Source organism: Dermacentor variabilis, chromosome 4, assembly GCF_050947875.1.
Source record: "Dermacentor variabilis isolate Ectoservices chromosome 4, ASM5094787v1, whole genome shotgun sequence".
Lineage (NCBI taxonomy): Eukaryota > Metazoa > Arthropoda > Arachnida > Ixodida > Ixodidae > Dermacentor > Dermacentor variabilis.
Window position 1 is genome coordinate 9,456,964 of NC_134571.1, and position 18,851 is coordinate 9,475,814.

Below are 18,851 nucleotides of genomic sequence, written 5' to 3' on the forward strand. Positions count from 1 at the left end.
AGTGTTTGGGACGTGTTCGTTGTCTTCAAGATAGTCTATCATGCGGTTGTGCACCATGTACGCTCGTAGAGTTTTCCAGCACACGAGGTTAGGGATATAGGACGAAGGTTCTGCACTCTGATGGGCTTGTTGGGTTTAGGTATCATGGTTACCTCGGCATGTTTCCATTCCGGTGGTACTTTACCGTGTTGCCAGCACTCGTTGATGTATTTTAAGAGCGCGTCTACAGAGAATCCGTCAAGGTTCCGGAGTGTCTTGTTGTTCATTCTGTCGTACCCCGGCGCCGTGTTGCGGGTGAGCTTGCTCAAGGCCCTCTCGATTTCTGCTTCTGTGAAGGGCCGATCCAGTTCTATATTTGGGTTGCCTCGATACCCGTCGAAGTGCGAACCTACAGTTATGTTCCGCTCCGTACCGAGGAACTTCTCCTTCACTTCTTTGATAATGTCTTCCTCTTTCCCCGGGTGGTTGTGTATGAGTCGCTGCACTTTCTGTTTTGCGGCGTTCTTGTTCTCCTTCTTTGATAGGAGAGTCTTGAGCACCGCCCAAGTGCGCTTGCTGCTTAAGGTACCTTGAAGCTTGTTACATGTTTCGCGCCAGTTCTTTCTTTCAAATTGTTCAGAGTACTCTTGCGTTTCCTTGATCAGCTTAGAGATTCGAATTTTGAGTTTCCGGTTGCACTTGTTACGCTGCCAGCGTTTAGCGAGACTCCTCCGCGCCTCCCACAGGTGGAGTAAGTGCGGGTCGACCACGGGGGTGATTTGCGACAGCTGGATTGTCCTCGTATGCTTCTCGGCTCTTTCCACGACTCCTCTGATCCATATTTTTATGTCGTCTATCGTCGCATTAATGGCGCTCTCATCTTTGCGAAAGGCCTGCCAGTCCGTGATCTTGGCCTTTCCGATCTTCATCGTTGCTTTGTGGTGCGAAACGATCGTTTGCACTATATAATGGTCGCTACCAAGATTCTCGTCCAAGCAGCTCCACTCATACTGTTTGAGTCCGCGTACGAATGTGAGGTCGGGGCCGGTGTTTCTAGATACACTGTTGCCGATGCGCGTGGGTGTCTGCGGGTCGTTGAGTAGCGTGAGGAGGTGTTGTTGGGCTACGTTGTGCACGTCTTCTCCTTTTTTCTTTGAGGCCGCATAACCCCAGGCCACATGGGGAGCATTAAAATCTCCAACGACTATCAGCCCGTTACCCTTGCTCAGCTTCTTCACCTCTCTCATTAGCTTGTCTAGATCCTTAAGGTGGTCCTTTGGTGGGCTGCGCACGTTTAACACAAAGAGGCTTTGCTGCTGTTTTTTCTAGGGTACGATTTCGACGAGGGTGTGTTCGATGCGGTGTTGGATGTCGTGTCGTTGAGCGTTGATGGCCTTCTTGGTCAGGATTGCTGTCCTCGTTTTACCGTCAGTGACGTGAGTGAGGTAACCACTGACCTTGAAGTCTCCTGCTTGCAGAATTGTACAAGGTTGCTTCTCTTACTTCGGATAGAATGACAGTTCCATTGCCAAATTTTGAGCCGTGGGTGTTGCTTGTAGTCATCTTCCTCTTTAGTTTGCCTCGCCATCTTGTTCGCTTAGAGTCTGCATTATCTTGGCTTCTCTCGCAGTGTACTGAGGTTTCTTGCGAGCATTATCTCTTTCTTCTAGCATGTGAATGCGTTGACTAAAACTTTCTCCGGATTGTGTCATTTTGGTCTGTAGAGCCTGAATCTGGTTCTCTATTTCGTTCTTGAGAGATTGGAAGCCAGTCTGTATCATCTGTGTTACCGTGTTTTGCATAACCTGCGTTACTGTGGACAGTGTGGTTTCCATCATGACGGTCACGTTGGCAATGATGCGGTCTTCAAGTGTCTTGAGGTCGTTCTGGGTTATCACCGCTTGGTTCGACAGTGTTGATGGCTCTGGTCGTGTTGGTGATGGTGGTGGGGGTGGGGATGAAGGCCGCGGTAGGGGTGTTTGCGATTGCTGGGTCTGTTCTCTCCGTAGTTGTTCTATTTCTCGCATCAGGTATTCGAGCTGTTTTTCTGTGCAGGGTTCCTTCTCTTGTGTCTTCTTCTTTTGCTGTTCTAGCTCTCGCTTCAATTCATCGTTCTGTCTTCGGAGAATCATTATCGTGTCTTCGTACCTCGAGTGTCTTGTGCTTTGAACGCCATTATTTTCCTTCGACGTATGATTGTGCCCTCTGACGACGTTGGCCCAGCTTACCTTGCGCTGGGTGTTGTCGTGTTCCACGCCCGTTTCCGTTGTCCGGGGGACGCTCTGTTGTCTTTCCATCGATCGCGATCCCGACTTGGATCTGGATCTTTTTGTCTGCTCGGCCTCATTCGGTGACTGTGGCGATGGTGACATGGTCATCATGTGCTCGTTGTCGTTGATAGATACTACGCTGGCCTGGTACCAGAAGCGTCTCTGTCTCGATCTTGACCGCTCCCTGACTCTCAACGGTGGCGGGGCCCGTTTCAGCTTCCTTCGACAGTCTCTACTCGCCGTTTCATGGGGCATTCCGCAGAGCTTACATTTCGGTTCGCATTGGTGGTTATTTGGATCAGCGTTGTGTTCTCCGCAGTTGTCACATAGTTCATCGTTTGGATTAGGGCAGACGTCTTGTCCGTGTCCTATCTCCCCGCAAGATCTGCAGTACTGCACTGACTTTCGGTAGGGTCTGCAGCGGGTGAGCGTACATCCAACTTTAACGTAAAACGGAACGTGCGGGCCCTCGAAGGTGATCACTGCCGACGTCGATCTTCCCAGCATTCTAGCGTACAGGATTTTGCACTTGTTGGTAGTTGCTAGTAGCTCTACTAGCTGCTCGTCGGTGGTGCCTTCCTCTATTCCGTGAGCAACGCCACGTACAGTGCCCGGAATTGGCTTGAGGTACGGCGTGACTTCGTATGTTGCGTCTCCTATTGCGATGCTTGTTAGTTCTGCTAGTTTAAGTGCGCAATCCTCCTCTTCGGTACTTGCCAGAATTAAGTTTTGTTTCCACTGTGTCTGTATGATCACCTTGGCGTAGAGCTTCTGGGGTGTGACTCCGCATGCTTGGGCTAATCCTCTTGCTATCACTCCGTCTTTCCAGTTTGGCACTTTCACGCCGGCTTTAGGTCTGTAAACAATCTTGTAATGGTTTTCTGGTAGCGGTGGGGTCGTTGGCAAGCGAGGCCGTGGCTTGCTTGCGTTGTTGCGGCCCCATGGCTTTTGAGGAGCTTGTTGTCGTTTTCCATCATTCGTGTTCTGCCCCGTGCTGTGTTCGCATGAGAACTCCTTCTGCGTATTCGACGTTGCGATGGATTCTTTCTTCTTCTGTTGTCGCGCTAGCAGCATCACCCACGGTCCGGTCTTGCACAGTGTTTTTCCGCTGTTGCTGTCGAACGTCGGCTCCGTGTCGTTCATCTCTGCTTCATTATTTGTTATTCTTGTTATGGAGTTCGTTCGGTCAACTTCCATAATGCTAGGTTGCCGCTACGTTTGAAGAGAGAAAAAACATTAAAAAGCCGTTGTCGGGCGGCCCGGCGTGCACGTGGATCTCGAGGCACGAGGCGCGGAGCCTCAGGCAGCAGGGCTCGGCGATCGCGAGTAGGCTTAGCTGGGCACGGCCGTCACCTTGCAAGTTTCAGGATCAGTACTTGCGTGAAGAATAAACTCACGTCGGTGCGCGTGGTCTGTCTGAATGGCGCTTCTTGAGCTGAGTCGAATGCTGCAGACCGTCAAGCGTTGCGAGGGGGCGATCCGCAGGAATTGCAAACTGAATCGGGAGCACATGTAGAGCAAGTCTGCTCGGTTTGCCCTCTTCTTCTTCTTCAAGACAAAAAAAAATACAGAAACGTTCGGCGTGCGTGCTCCCGCACGCGAAGGCAGAGACGAAGTCTCCACGCGGCCTCCCTCTGGCCTTCTTGTACCTTGCACCATCCGTACAACCGCATCCTCGCTTACTCCCTGATAGAGGGCCTCGTGAGCGCACTGGTAAGCTCACACATAGAAATGCGCACAAAAACCACTCCCTGGCAAGCCACTCAGAGGAATACGGAGAAAAACCACTACCTGGCGTAGAGGGGTTGAACGTAGGTCACGCCGTATCAACACACTGGTCAAATCACGCAGAGGAATACGCAGAGAAACCACTCCCTGGCGTAGAGGGGGTGAACGGAGGACCAAGAAGACTAGGATTTGCACTGGTGTATAATCCTGTCGCACTCACCCGACGGGCAAGCTTTTTCATGTTGACGAGCATGACCATTAGGCACGTCGTGTCTCAGGCGCTTGGCATCCGTTCCATTCATCGCCGCACACAGTGAACCGTAACACCTTGTTCGCTTATACAGGGTGCTTCACGTAACTTAAGCCAAACTTAAGAAATAACCAAATGCTACGTAGCTGGACAGAACCAAGGTAATGTTGTTTGCCGTCGATTGGAGATACTCAGATTATTTCTTGTATTTCGCCTAATTTGATAATTAGTATTCATTAATTAACTTGTCAGTCATTGTAATTAGATAAAACGTGTGAATGAAAAAATTGCAGAGCAACATGAGAAACTCCCGATACAGCTTTCTGTTGCCCAGTACGTGCTACGTAAAAGTGTTTTTCTGAGCGTGAAAGAAGCCCGCGAATACATGCAAAGTACCTCGAGCAGCCAATCCGCTTCCTGGGCTGCCGCTGCCGTACGCCGCTGAAAACGTTTCGGAAGGGTCCTGGGGCTTTCGCCGGTTGATTCGTGTACCTGCGCCCACGTTGAGTGCGCGTCGGTTGGGCGTTTCGTGGATCGCGAATCATTATTAATGGCTTCTTCTGGACAGCATGTCGTTCCTGGAAGCCATGTAGCGCTCGCCGACTGCTGGGTGGGCAGGCCCGAGTGCGCTGTTCTGCGAACAGTGCGGCCAATAAAGGCATGCTGACTTCCGTTGGGCGATGCGGCTGCCTTGGGATTTGTCGCTGAATTCTGCACTGGGACATCGCTTTTTGTGTTCTTTTTACGCATTATTTAGGCATTTCGTTTATTCAAGAAGTCTTCGAGCGCAGCCTTCTGCGTCGCATTTATCAAAGCGCTGCACGTGTCTGCATCGACATCTACAGTCGCATATCGTTGTTATCGTCAAATATTGTGGAAAAGGTGCATCGCAGATATGAAATAATGTCGAAACGTAGCAAAACATACATATCTGGGCATATGTGCCGTGTTGTTACACCCTGAGATGAGTTAATATGAGCGGTCGAACCCCTTAAACAACGGCAGCTGGGATCCAGGTACATATATTACGGGCTGTTAATTTATTACTGATTGTCGCTTTTCTTTAACTCCATCATAGTTACAATTTGCGCGTGCCATAGAGCATTATTAAAAAAAACTGTGCTCGCATAGGTGTTCATTTCTGGGCCGTGTTATTGCCATCGTTCACACGGCGTTGGTATAACTGAGCGAGGCGGTTGTTTATGCTGCTGTATACTGAATGCACCGTGCGTCTCTTGTTTGCCGTTTGACGTAGAGGCAAACAGTGCATCTCTGAAATTCTGAACTGTGTCGGCAAAGGAACACGTACAGGGCCACCCATATGCGCATAACGAATGTTACCGACAGCCTGCAGATACGGCGACATACAGATGTTGGCACAGCGCTGTGTCACTGCTTGCCTCTTATTGTGTACGCGCTGTGCGAAGTGTAGTTGATTTGAAATCGCTAAGGCCAGAACTTGACTATAAAAGCAGTTTCGTTCGACCTAACTGCTTACATTTCAGTTCAGGTCCGCCGGTATTGGGTGCACGAACTCGACGGCGCCAGGCTTAGCCTTCGCTGAACAGGATTGAGAGAGAGAGAGAGAGAGAGAGGGAATATAGGAAGGCGGGGATGTTAACCAGTCAAGGGTCTCGTTGGCTACCCTACGCTGGGGAAAGGGATAAGGGGAAGAGAGAGAAGGTAGAGAAAAGGTGTAGAGACGTGTATGGACAGTACTTGAGTTAAAGCCGCTCGCGCAAACCAGACGTTCTGAGAAAGCACAAAGAGAGAGAGAGAGAGAGATGCAAACGAGCAATAAGTACGGAGGTTAACCAGAGTTAAAACCTCTGGTTTGCTACCCTGCACTAGGGGAAGGGAAAGGGGAAGGAAAGAAGAGCGTGAAAAAAAAGTATGAAAAAGGACGGAATGGGATCATTATAGTCTTTCTAATAGGCCACTGTCTCGTAAAAAGGTCAACAAAGCCGTGACCGACTTTCGCTGCGACCACAGTTCATGTCGACATTCCAAAACTGACTGTTCTGAAAGTGGCCTGTTGTCAAGACGTGCCAACGCGGCCGCTAGTCACAGCCAGTGCGCGCTGTACCGAGAACAGTGGCAAAGCACGTGTTCGACAGTCTCCTCGCCGCCGCAGTGACTGCAAGCCGCGCTGTCGTCCATACCGACTCGGAAGGCAAAAGATCTTGTGTAGGCGACACCAAGCCACAGTCGGCAAAGTACTGCTGTCTCGAGTCGAGAGAGTCCAGATGGGGGTCGAAGTCGAAGGGATGGGTCCAGTCGGTGTAGACGTGTGTGCTTCAAGCTTGGTGTGTTCCATAAAGTTCTGATGGCTTCATTTGCAAGCACACGAATTTTCATAAAGTGCCTTCACTGCCTTCTGAGCCGATGATCGATGGGGACGGTGCTCTAGTACTACCTGTTCACTCAGAGGACGATCATCTAATTTCCTCAATGTGTTGGACAAAGATTGTCTTTGTGCTTGAAATTGAGGACTATGGCACAGTAAGTGGTCAATGTCCTCCTCGCATCTGCAAACATCACATGTAGAACTATCATCCATTCCAATTAATGCTGAGTAGGGATTTGTGAAGGCAACTCCAAGCCACAACCGACACAGAAGAGACGCTTCGCGTCGAGTTGCAGTGACGGGTTTAGTCTGTGCAGTCTTGTGTGCCTTGTATGTGCGGTATTCCACTCTGCTAAGAATATCGTGCGAGCTAGACTGCGAAGATGTCTCGCGGCGTCCGTCCTTGAGAGAGGAATGGGGACTCAGCGGTCTTTTTGGTTTGACGTCCGAGCTGCCTTATCTGCGTCATCATTTCCTATGATACCGCAATGACCTGGTATCCATTGAAGAGAGATCATGGCCTTTTTCTCTTAAGTGATGGACAAGTTCCACAATTTCGCACGTGAGCTGATCGTGAGTTCCATGTCGGAGAAACGACTGCACACATTGCAAGGCCGACCTTGAATCGCAGAAGACTGCCCATTTTCTAGGACTTTCAGCATTTATCACATGAAGCGCGTCGCGGAGAGCCGCGAGCTCTGCAGCTATAGACGTAGTGACATGGGAAGTCTTGAACCGCTGGGTTATTCTCATTGTTGGTATAACTACAGCGCCACTGGAACTGGTTGATGTAGTTGATCCATCAGTATGGACTTGTGTGCAGTCGCTGTATTTCTCGTACAAGAGAAGTAAAATTAGTTGCTTGAGTGCTGATGACGGCAAGTCCTCTGACGGCAAATCTGAAGTCCTCAGATTGTAAGGTTTACTTGATTACGGCGCACACATGGGGGAATGGAAGGTCTTGCTGCCGGTGCGTAACCTGACCTGAGAGAGGCAGGGTGCGCGAAGACAGTCGCAATGAATGACGTGTGGGGCCTATCTACTGGGAAGCTTGCGAGGTGGTGAGCAGGGGTCCGGGCAAAGCGTCTCATGTGCACACGCATTGTTTCAATGGTAATGTGTGTTCTAAGAGTGGAATCCTGAGTTACTGCAATAACGTGATGCGTTGACGGACTCCGCGGTAGACCAATTGAGGCATATCCTGAGGGATTGCGCTTGGATGCTTTTGGCTCAACCTTCATGGGCACAGCTTGAGATGGTTGAAGCTTGTGCATTTCAACTTGGTAGGCGTATTTGGCTCCATTTTGAGCACGATTAATTATATATACAAGCGAAGACGCTGTCGCTATCGTGTTCTCGGTTTGACAGCCGATCACGCGGGGTTCGGTCGAACGATGGTCGGCACGCTGATTTTGCCGGTGCCGTCGACAAGAAAGCACGCGTCGCAGTACGACAACTAGCGCTCGCCGGTTGCGTCGTTGTCGACCTGGTTTGATAAAATGGTTTCGGTGACGCGCAATAGTCGGTCAATCGTTGGCGTGAGCGTCTTGTCGGTCTCGTATTGACCCAGTGTTACCGCGCCTTACGAGCACGTGAAGTCAGGTACGCGCTGCCACCACCCCGACGTTGCACGAAGACTTCGTCACCAACGTGATGTATTTAAGTGCCGTCCAAGTGTAACGCACGGGTTTTTAGTTAAATTTGTTATCCATCAATGAAAGGCGGCAACTACCCGGCTCACGGGGCAGTCCGGACGACTCGTACGAAGTCCTGGCCGCTTCCTATTTTGAAGTGGAGTTGCAGCCTTACGCTACGCATGTTTTCGGCATCGCACCGACGTCGAGCTACCAGAAGAGTTTCAACACTGTACCCGGCACGAGTGTTTGCAGCAGCGCGCGTCCGAACGCTTGTTTTTTGTTGTTCTTTTGGCGGGGGACTTTGCGGTGCGCGACCTTTCCAGAACGTTTCGCGACTAATCCGCTAGGACAGAGCGCATGCGCCGTCGCGCCATGAAAAAGGCAGATTGCGAGGCAATTTTTGAGCAAGAACGTATTCAGCAACAGAAACATCTTTGGGAGTTTCTCATGCTGCTCTGCAATTTTCTCACTGACACTTTTCGTATAATTATAATAATTGAGGGGTTAATTAATTATGTAAGGCTAATCATGAAATTAGACGGAATGCAGAAAATTATCTGAGGATATCCAAGCTACGGCAAACAACATTACCTTGATTCTGTCCAGCTATGTGACATTTGCATATTTTAATGTTTGGCTCAAGTTACGTGAAACACCTTGTTTATAGGTCACCTTACGTCCGCACAGTGAATAAACCCATCATGGCTCACTCTCTTAAGAAACCCTTCTTCTAATGATTGTTTTGAGCATGTAAGGGTTCACATTACTCTAGCGTACAAAGAAAACAAATTTGGAATGCGAGAACAGAGTTAGGGCTCAATTGTTTAAGAAGCCCACAGGGTAAAACTTAAGGAAACGTAAGAAAAACCCTACTGATGCTTGCATGTCGTCAGTTTGTGTTTGAAATGCTTTCGATGCGGCCTTCGGAGCGCAGCCGAAGGAGGGTCTTGACCGCAGTGTGCCCAGCGCAGTAGGTCGTGCCAATCCTCCCTGTGCCAGCGTCGATGCTGTTCTCTGCGCATCCGTCGGCTCGCCCATGGCGGTTTGCATTGTGTCGTCGCGGCAGTGATTGTGCTTGTCCGTAGACCTTGTGGAGATTGGTTTAGACGAGGCTCACCCTACGAGCGACAGTCGGCAAAAGGCATTGCGCAGCGCACAGAGGCATAATGCATAATGTTATGCATAATGCATAATGGAACGGCGCGAAGAATGCTCCGGAGGCACGGGTTAAATTAACCATGTCGTGAGGTCTTGCAGCCAAAGGCGCCAGACCAATTGAGCACGCGCCCCCGCCGCGCTAGTCCGCCAAGCGCGAGCACGGAAATTCGCGAGAGCAGAGGAACCGACTTGTTGTGAGCATCGGCCGCGGTGAGGGCACGGGAGAGAGGGCGCCCGTAGGCGGCCACTGATAGAGTCATTAGCAGAAAAAAAAATTGCGGTTTCACCCCAAAGGCGAAGCGCCGATTGCGATAGCAAATTATTAGACAGCGGCGCTATAACGGAACGCTATTCCAAACTTTTCTGTTCCAATTCTGCAACCAACCCTTCACGATTGGTCAAAAAATTTTCGGGCCACCCCCCACTTCACCTGTCTGTCATGCAACGTCGAGAAAACAGCGAGAACGCCCTATCAGATATTATATGCGCACAGGGATTATGCATGCTTATGACGAACCAAAGCAAAATTATTTTTGCTGACTCGACGCTTTTTTGCCATTGGCCATCTGTTATTGATCAAAATTTTGGGCTGCGCCCACTTCGCCTGTCACGCGACATCACAAAACCGCGAAAACTCGCCGCGTCAAAATGATGCGTACGCGTTAAAGACGCATTAATATGCCGAACAAAAATGAATACTTTTTCTGAATAGCCAGAGACTTCCCCGTTCCGAAAGGAACAGAAAATGGCTGTCCGCCAATCTCAGGCACTGGCTACTTGCACCTGCCGGAAAGCACGGATTTATTTGCGTATAATGAAACTTTTTGCATCGCATTATAATGTTATCAAGCCCTTTCAGCACCCATACGACATCACTCCGCCAACTCTTCTTTGCCGAGGATCTGTTTTAGCTGCGTATTCACCCTTCTGGTTGCACGCCACCGCGATTTTCGTCCAGCCACCGCAAGTAAGGCATGGCGGACCAATGGCAGACGGCGGCACCGCCCTCCTCATCCGGTTATCTATTTTCACTGCGCTGGCTCGGTCCCACCAAATCCTCTCCACTTGAGTGGGATCCTCGCCTCTTGTCCGCCAATTAGATAAGAAAAACCGCTCAATGTAGACAATGTTGTTCGTTTTTGAAGCCAACAAAGGGACATCCTACAAACGAGGAGAGCGTTTGATTGGGCTATTGAGACAATTCTGCGGGTCACCGCCAGGTGCTTGCGTCGGTTACGTAGATATGGCCTCAGGAGAGTGGAACAGTTTTACGTTATAGGGCCCAGCTATACGAAGTAAGGATAGAAGTTTTATCAGCCGCATAAACTTGTAAACATTCGCTTACTGACTAAATTAACAAGCATAGCATCAAGCGCGCACAAGCAAACACGAACGCATCGCACCCGATGACCACGGAAACTCGCTATCAAGAACGCTGGCGAAAGGAAGCGCGGCAGCAGCAGCGAGCGTATTGACCTTCGTGTCGCCTCTCGCTTCAATGCGAACTAAGCGGCGAGGACACGGCGTACACTAAGCTATCGGCGCTCGGTGCGCTCTGTCCCCGTCGCAGATCGCTCCTTTCAAGACAGGGCCCGCGCTCGGCTGCGCCATACGCAGCGGCCGTCGGAGTAGAAGGCGCCTCCCGTGTGTGGCGCGCGGTGGAAGACGGCGTGCTTCCTCCCTGCCTTCCTCATTTGCGCGCGCGATATCGAGCCGCCATACTCGGCTCACCCTCGCACTCTTTCATTCGCACTAACGACATACAGCGCGCGGCCATGGTGTAATCGCACTTCGACTATGTACGGAACATCACGCCGATGACGACGGCGTAAATGCGCCTGGAGTGTCCATATAATTGCTATCGCAATAAAAACATTTTGAAATATAGTGAGAGCTCGTCTACAGTACAACCAAAACTTGTTTGTTTCATCCTTAAGCTCGCGCATGGCAATGACAATCGAGCGACCTTATATACAGTAAACATTCAGCTTAAGATATTTAGCTCATTCGCTGGTCGTGCTGCTAAACTACGCTTGTGGCATTGCCTATGATGAGTGGTGCTACCAAGGCTTCTGTGAACCTTCGAGAAGGACGAGCTTGCTCTGCGTAGCTCGATCGAGCGTCGCCGGTGTAGCTCTCGCGCGCTCTATTTGTGCCTTGACGGACGGTAAATGCAAGCAGTAGCACGGAGCCTGACACCGAGCCTCGGTATGCTAGCTTCCTGTGATGCAGCCCCACAATATTCTCTCCGGAGCCAATATCTGTGCAATGACCAGTGAGGCCCTGCACTATAATTGGAGCTCTTTCAAACAGTTTACGGAACGCGGTAGGTTTCAATGGCGCCCTCGTGGCACGCTCTCCATTGCACGTGCTCAGAGAGTAAAAAAAAATGTTGCTTTCGTATCACATGGGGAGGGCCGATTTCCCATGAACCTTTGTTAAATATTTGTATGTCTGTGCTTCAAGACGATCACGTGACTCTCTCTCCCTCTTAGATATTTTCCATCCTCCGTGTTCGATGCTCGCGTTCAGCGCGATCGACAGCAAATATGGTTGTCAGCAGTGTCACTGCCGGAATTGCGCATCGGAACTTATGGTACGTGTATAGCGTCATAGAGGAAACTACGGTTGATTTCTTGGAACAAACAAGACTTAAGAAATTCTCAGCGCCTAGCGTTACCTCCGACACCTAAAGAAAGCATGACAGCGAGTTGACCTCTTTGCGGTCTTATAGCAAATCGGGAAGAAGTGGCAATACACATAGTTAAGCCTCTCTGTGCACAATTCCAGCAGGGAAAATTTTTGTTCACGAGGGAAGCCTTCATTTAGTACAGTGCTAGAAACAAAGGACTGTGATCTATCCCGAAGTGCTAAAAATGCACATGCTCCACAGAAACAAAAACGCGCTCGCACCGCACGCACGCACAATCAGGTAAGAATTTGCATATCTTTTAAAGACACCTCTTGCACATTTTATCTTTCGGCGACATAATTCCAGCACTGCCAAGGTCGAGCGTCATACTTATTTGGTTCTTGCAAGACATCGTGATGAAGTAAGGAAATTTCTTGCATATTAACGACTCTCGTGGACACCGAGAAATCGCCGGAATCGCCCTTTGACGCCGGACGTTCTCCAGATTTTCCGCTTCATGAGGCACATAAAGCGTCCGCCTTAAAATGTGATCGCGTTAAAGGAGACACGTTTACCGGCCTCCGACGAGGCAACTGCAGCGCTTTCATAACTCACCATCGTAGGACACGTGACAACCGCGAACGCGCTGTGGCCCGTTGTCGCCTGAGCTGTTCCCGCAGACAGCGCTCGCACTATCAGCATCGTAAATAGAGAAACATGGAGGCCACCTTCCGGCGCAGGAAACTCTGGTCTTTTGCATATTGTTGTTACCGTGCGTGAGCAAGGCACGCCGCCCTCCTCCGCCCCCCCTCCACACACACACACGCACACAACCCCAAACCACCTGGGCTCTTCAGCGGTCACATCTCTTCTGCACTTCGAGGGTCCGTCCCTTCTTGCCGGTCGTGTGCACGATTCGTGCGCATGCTCGGTTTACCATTTGCGCAGTCCACGCTCCTTTGCTGGAAGTGTCCGTCATTCAAATGTGGCAACCGTGGGTGGATCGGAGGACATGCATGTGTGCATTATCCACAGAAATAAAAACTGCGACTTGGTATTGCGAAAGACTGCGACTTGGTATTGTTGTAATTTCATTATTTTATTTGTTTTAATGCATTGCCGCTCTTGCGTGATGAGACGTACATGCCGCATCCCGCCTACTTGAGCTGCTTATTCCTTCATATTTTTTCAGTTAGAGGGCTGCGTAAGACCACGGGACTCTTTATATAAGATATAGCTTAAACAAAGATATAGAAGGATAAAAAGTAACCTGACTGAATTGCTACAGGAAAGCACCAAAAAATGGGCGCTGATTTAAAGCTCTCGCTGTAATATGGGCTCGTAATAACCATGTGTGGACTATTTAATCGTCACGAGACTATTTCTTTCTTTTTTACTATGCGGGCCTATAGTAGTTTAATGTATCGATAATGAAGATTCTCTTTTCCCTCAGTGAAGTTTACAATAAGCGTTGTGCAATTTATTATAGGCGTATCTTTTGTGGGGTCTCACCCCCGTGCTCTTGGGACAAAGGAACGACAACACAGTAGTGCAAACGATCACAAGGGCATTTATTGCACCTTTTATAGATCAGTGCCTGCTAGCCGAGTTGCTGTCCACAAAACATGCCGATGGGCGCGCGACAAATCTAGAAGCCCGACTCACCGCGACCGGATGACGAGCGAATATGTTCTCCCCATGCTGGATCCCAACGCCTGGTCGTTCGCGTGTACGGTCACGCGGACGGTGGCGCGTTCCAAGGCGGCCACGCGAGACGGTCTCGCAGAAGCATGGATCGGCGCACGCGCGGGACGTCCGAGGCGGTCGCCGACCCGCTGCCAAAGAGGAAGAGCCTTCTCCTTTTCGCGCCGAAGTAACCCCGCCGGTAGGCGGCGTTAGCAGCGCAACACTCGCGCCATCTCTCGCACTGCGCTTCAACCACACCGACCGCCGCGGGCCCCAGGCCACGCGGCGAAGCCGCACTGCAGGAGACGGGAGCTGTGCGGGAAAACAACGTATCAGGGGATGCGTGAGGGTAGCGCATCCCCATACTTCTACAGGCGCATAGACCCGTAAACATATTTTCTTTTCCTAGGAGCTGAAGGTGCAGTACTAGCTTAAAGAATGATCACCTTGCTCGCGCTGTGCTCTCTCTTCTTTTTGTCATCCAGGAGGTGATGAAACGCCTGGTGAATCGTTACATTCATCGAGCCAAGAAGCAGCTTCGCCAAGATGGCGTCAACGAAGACGACTTGCTCGAGATCAAGCAGGATATTTCCAGTCTCAGGTAAGGCGTGAAAAGCAAAGCAGCCAGCAGTTTACTTGTCAACCCTCCTGGAAGAGAATGTAAAGCGCCCGAAACAACCTTTTGAAATTAGGAGCAAGTCGAAAACGCCTTTCGAAATATACTGCCGTGGTATGCTGCTGCCACCGGTAAGACTTTGAGCTCACCCGATATGACTCGAAAAATGGTACGCAGTTAGCGCTACAAGTAACACGCGTAAACAGAAGGATGTACAGCTAAAATAAAACTTGCTGCTGGGCTAGTTGATTCATGCTGCTTAAGAAAGAAAGAAAGAAAGAAAGAAAGAAAGAAAGGAAGAAACAAAGAAAGGCGCAAAACAGACTCCCCGTCGTCTTCGTCTGTTTTGCTCTATCTTTTTGGAAACCAGAAGAACGGAAACTTTTGCCTATAGTTTTACACAAAGGTTTCTAATATAAATCGTCAGCCATCTGACATTCTAGTGTTACTGGCGTATAAACCTATCTCCGCGTGGGCTAGAAGGGTAGTGCATTCATGTTTTTCGAAACTGGACTAGCACAATTTCTTTTTGCAACGCTATGCAGTTGAACATCCAGCATAGTAATCAGTAGGCAATGTCCTCAGCGCAGCATCATCAATGTGCAGTCGCTCCCACGCCGCCGTCTTTGGATGAGCGTAGACTTAACGAGATTAAACAGCGCTGGCGAGATCACTCTACATTATGCAGGCACACTGTCCTTGTACTAAAGCAGTTCTCAAGCCACCAAGATCGGACACTGCAGCGGCCCACAGTGTGAAAACTCTGTCCCAGAAATTGGCAGCAGAATGCAACCAAGAAGTGAATTTGTTGTGGTATATAACCTTCGGAATGCAGGAGGTTTGGTACCCGCGAGGCGCGCAAGCAGCACCAAACTGGTGCTGCCACGGGGCGTGCACGCGGGTTCTCACGGCATAGATTGGGCGAGAAGCAGCGCCGACGACGACCCGCTGAAGCGGCGCTCCGCACAGCCCTGCTGTAAGACGCGCCCAGAGGTTCTTTGAAAGAGCACCGCAGGCTGCACTCGGGCCCCGGCATACAGATGCAGAGCATACCCGAATTGTCTCTGGTCCTTCTAGTGAATATATTGGACAGAACTTTTTTGCCCGAAGTCTATTAATAAATTACGTGGCTGGCGCGTGTGTGTGTCGCCTCGGCTTGCTCGATTTGAGACGCAGCTCTTTTCGTGCGCGCAGGTTCGAGCTCCGCGAAGACCGCAAGCGCGAGGCTGCGCACAACGTGCGGCAGCTGGACACGCTCCGGCGCGACATCTTCAAGGGCGTGCCGCCAGGCACTGCCCGGCCCGAGGTGGCCGCCGCGCAGCCACCGGCGCACGCCTCGCTCCAGCAGCCGTCGCCCTACTACGGGCTGCTGTCGCCCGAGGAGGTGGACCAGCTTCGCGTGCAGGTGGGCACGCATCGCGGCACGCCTGGGCATCGCGCATGCGCGAGGGAAAGCTCCTGGGCTGCTGTTCGCGTTTCATACCCTTGTCTAGTGCTCCAGTATGTCTGTATTGATTGATTGATTGATTGATTGTACTGTCTCGTAGCGACGCCTGAGTCCCTCACGGCGCTAATACTTTTGGGGAGGGGGGGGGGGGGGGAGCGCGAATTTATTTAATAAACTCGTATTTTTCTTGCGGGCACCGAAATCTAATTACATGGTCCCTTTTAAATGTCACTGCTGTTTGGATGCGGCCCCCACCGCCAGGGCTAAAGCTTGCAACTTCGTGCTGAGCAGCAGAACGTCATAATCACGAAATTACCGTGTCGGCGGCTATAGTGACCGGTCAGACGATCTAGTGCTCGTTAGCACCGAAATGTAACGTTGGCCATACTTACAGAAATTAATATTCTCGACACATCCTCCCCGTTTGTGCAATTATATCGGTTGAGCTGACTTCAGTGCATCTCTTGGTGCGTTGCTTCATGCTCTAGGTTTAGAGGTAGCAGCTGCCGAATAAACTTGTTTCCTTTCTATTTTTGCTGGCTTGAGGTCGTGTATATAGATAGCAGACATTGCTTCATATATGTCACTGAAGTATTGCAGTTTATGTTATCCTGTTGACTCGTGTAAGGGCCGTACTATTCTTTCACTATTTTGACACGGTGCGGCCCTTACACGGGACCGAACCAAATAAGGGCCGCTACTAGATGGCTATAGATACTATATGCCACTATTATCGCCATCTAGTAGCGGCACGCGGAAGTACGCAGCGAGCGAAACCTCACCCATGCGCGCGCGGCATCGGGGCACCGAACTCAATTGCTTCTCCGTTGGAAGCGTTTTTTTTTCTCCAAATTTCGGGCTGCCAAGCTGGAGGTGCGGCCCTTATACGAGTTTAGACCGTAATCGTTTTTTTAGTGTAGTAATGTAACAGAATAAAACAACGAAGGGACATAAATGAGATGAAAAGGTATGTGGTTTTGGATTTCCGGAAAGACGAGCGAATGGCTGTCAAACATCGTGTGCAAAGGAGTTGTTGAGGCAGCGTCACGCCACACCAACGACAGTTGCGTTAGTGAGAGAGAGTAAACTTTATTTGCTCCTGCGGGTGGGTCCTCAGTCCAGGGCACCCGCGGGCCTCAGGTGCAGCTCGTGCAGCACCAGCAGGTGTGGGCGACGTGAACAGCGCGCTACCATCATTTCGTGCAGGTCATCGCGGGCGTGCGAGAGGAGCTCGGGCACCTGGCACGAGAGCTGCACGTGCAGCACTGCCACCGGGCCGTGCCAGCACACCCGGCCAGGGCGCCCTCGTTGCCACCCGACCTCTACCAGACGCACCTGTTCACGCAGTTATGAGGCCCGCACAGCGCCGCTCTCTGGAGCCACGACCGAAATTCGTTTCAACAGCAACGCCCTACGCTTGTATGCGGGCCTGCGACGTCGCTGGCTTTCTTCTACTGCGTGGAAAGCCACCGTGCGACGTCCCGACTTCAGAAAGTCTTCCGAGCGCTTCCGGGACTCGCGCAGCAACTGTCTTCAGTCGACGCCGTGGTCGAAACACATGGCGGGCCACACACCGCAAGCTTGGCAGTTCGTGCCAGCACTCGATTGTCCGCGGATCCATGTATCGTAGCACCGCCAACAACCTCTTATGAACCGCGGCTTTGCGTACAGTACGTGACGTGCGATAAGTTTTTTTTTTTACTTGCTTGCGTACGTTGGTCAGGAACAAACGAGACGTCACTGAAAACATAAAGAAGATAGTGATCTCTGGCAACATCCACTCGCTTGCCTAAAGCCTCAACAACTTCTTAAGTATGATGGCCGGCTATCCGTACTTTTACCTGACACTGCATTACTGTATTGGTGCATAAATGAAAGGAGATTTTCCATCCACGCGAAACCTCATGCGAAGTATGTTGCTAAATTTAGTGTTTGAGATTAAATTCCAATATGGTGGAAACGAGCTTGTCGATGGTTCACGACTGCGGCTACAGCGTAAGGGGCACGAACAACGAACACAGCGCTGTGTGTGTCTATACTCTTGTCTGTCTCGTCTTCCTTTCGCTGTACCTACCGTCGAGATAAGATTGCTTATGCATGCGAACTGTTGGCCGTTCATGCTACCCACAGCGATTTGTAAAACTATAGTGTGTGGCGCTCCATGCAGACATCATGCTGAATCTGAATACGACGGGCTCGAGAAGGCAGTACTGCTTCCAGACCGTGATACGGCCTTCCGTGGTGTGCGCAAGGAAGTAAAACTTTAGCAGCAGGAAACGTTGGTGTCTGAGATCGATATATTTTTAGAGTTTCTTGTAGCTGAGGCGCAGGACCTGCAGACATCCGTCTTTGGAGACGCACGTGCTTTCGGCCGCGCCTGTGCCGCACGCCTCCTCTCGCTCCTCCTTGTGTTGAGAGGATATCTTTCGCCGTCTTGGGTTACCGCAGATTTTGTGCGCCACAGCGAAGCCGCTGCGAAACGTCTTCGAGGAGCGGCGCAGCAGGCGTTGTTCACCTGACTCCAGTACAAGACGGTGCCCTCCTCTCCCCCAGCCGCCCTCCCCGCGCATGCCAGGTCCTTCGGCTGCGTCTTCTCTACCCATCAGCTGACTTCGCTCAACTGAGAACGGCGCCACTGCTGCTGACAGAGCGCGCGGTGTGCGACGTAGTAGATTGTGTTCACTCGTTTGTGGATTTGCCAGAACACGTCCTAAATTGATGCCACTGTTTATTGCGCGCTTAAGGCGCAGCATGGTGTATACTCCAAACATCGCTCTTCGCTTTTGTGACGTCTCGATAATGAAGTAGCGTAAAGGTGAGCTTTGTTTAGAAAGGCATTGAGCGTTGAGCTTAGGGACTTCATTGTACCCGGAAATCTGAATTATTGGCGGAGCTTGGGGTAGCGTCCTTATAATTACTGCACACTATGTATATACCTAATACAGTAGTATTTCTTTAGTGCATCGAATGCTCTTGGGTGGCTGGGTGGCTAAACTTGTTTTTGTCATAGATGCAGTGGGCGTGACAGCAACTGCACTGTAGAACTTAACGCGACGCAGAGAACTGTTGATACTCAGCCATTCCCCGTGCGATCCGCACAC

At 50.7% G+C, this 18,851-nt stretch overlaps 1 protein-coding gene across 5 annotated transcripts in view; it reads left to right on the top strand.

The window, feature by feature from the left end:
- Positions 1 to 17,240, top strand: part of LOC142578646 (transient-receptor-potential-like protein) — a 302,488-nt gene extending 285,248 nt beyond the window's left edge. For all 5 annotated transcript variants that reach the window (XM_075688081.1, XM_075688079.1, XM_075688082.1 and 2 more), the window contains 3 exons: positions 14,173 to 14,288; positions 15,498 to 15,708; positions 16,957 to 17,240. In XM_075688081.1, coding sequence (XP_075544196.1) covers positions 14,173 to 14,288; positions 15,498 to 15,708; positions 16,957 to 17,103 — 474 coding nt within the window. In that variant the 3' untranslated portion in view covers positions 17,104 to 17,240. The remainder of the gene's footprint in view (positions 1 to 14,172; positions 14,289 to 15,497; positions 15,709 to 16,956) is intronic.
- Positions 17,241 to 18,851: the final 1,611 nt, after the last annotated feature.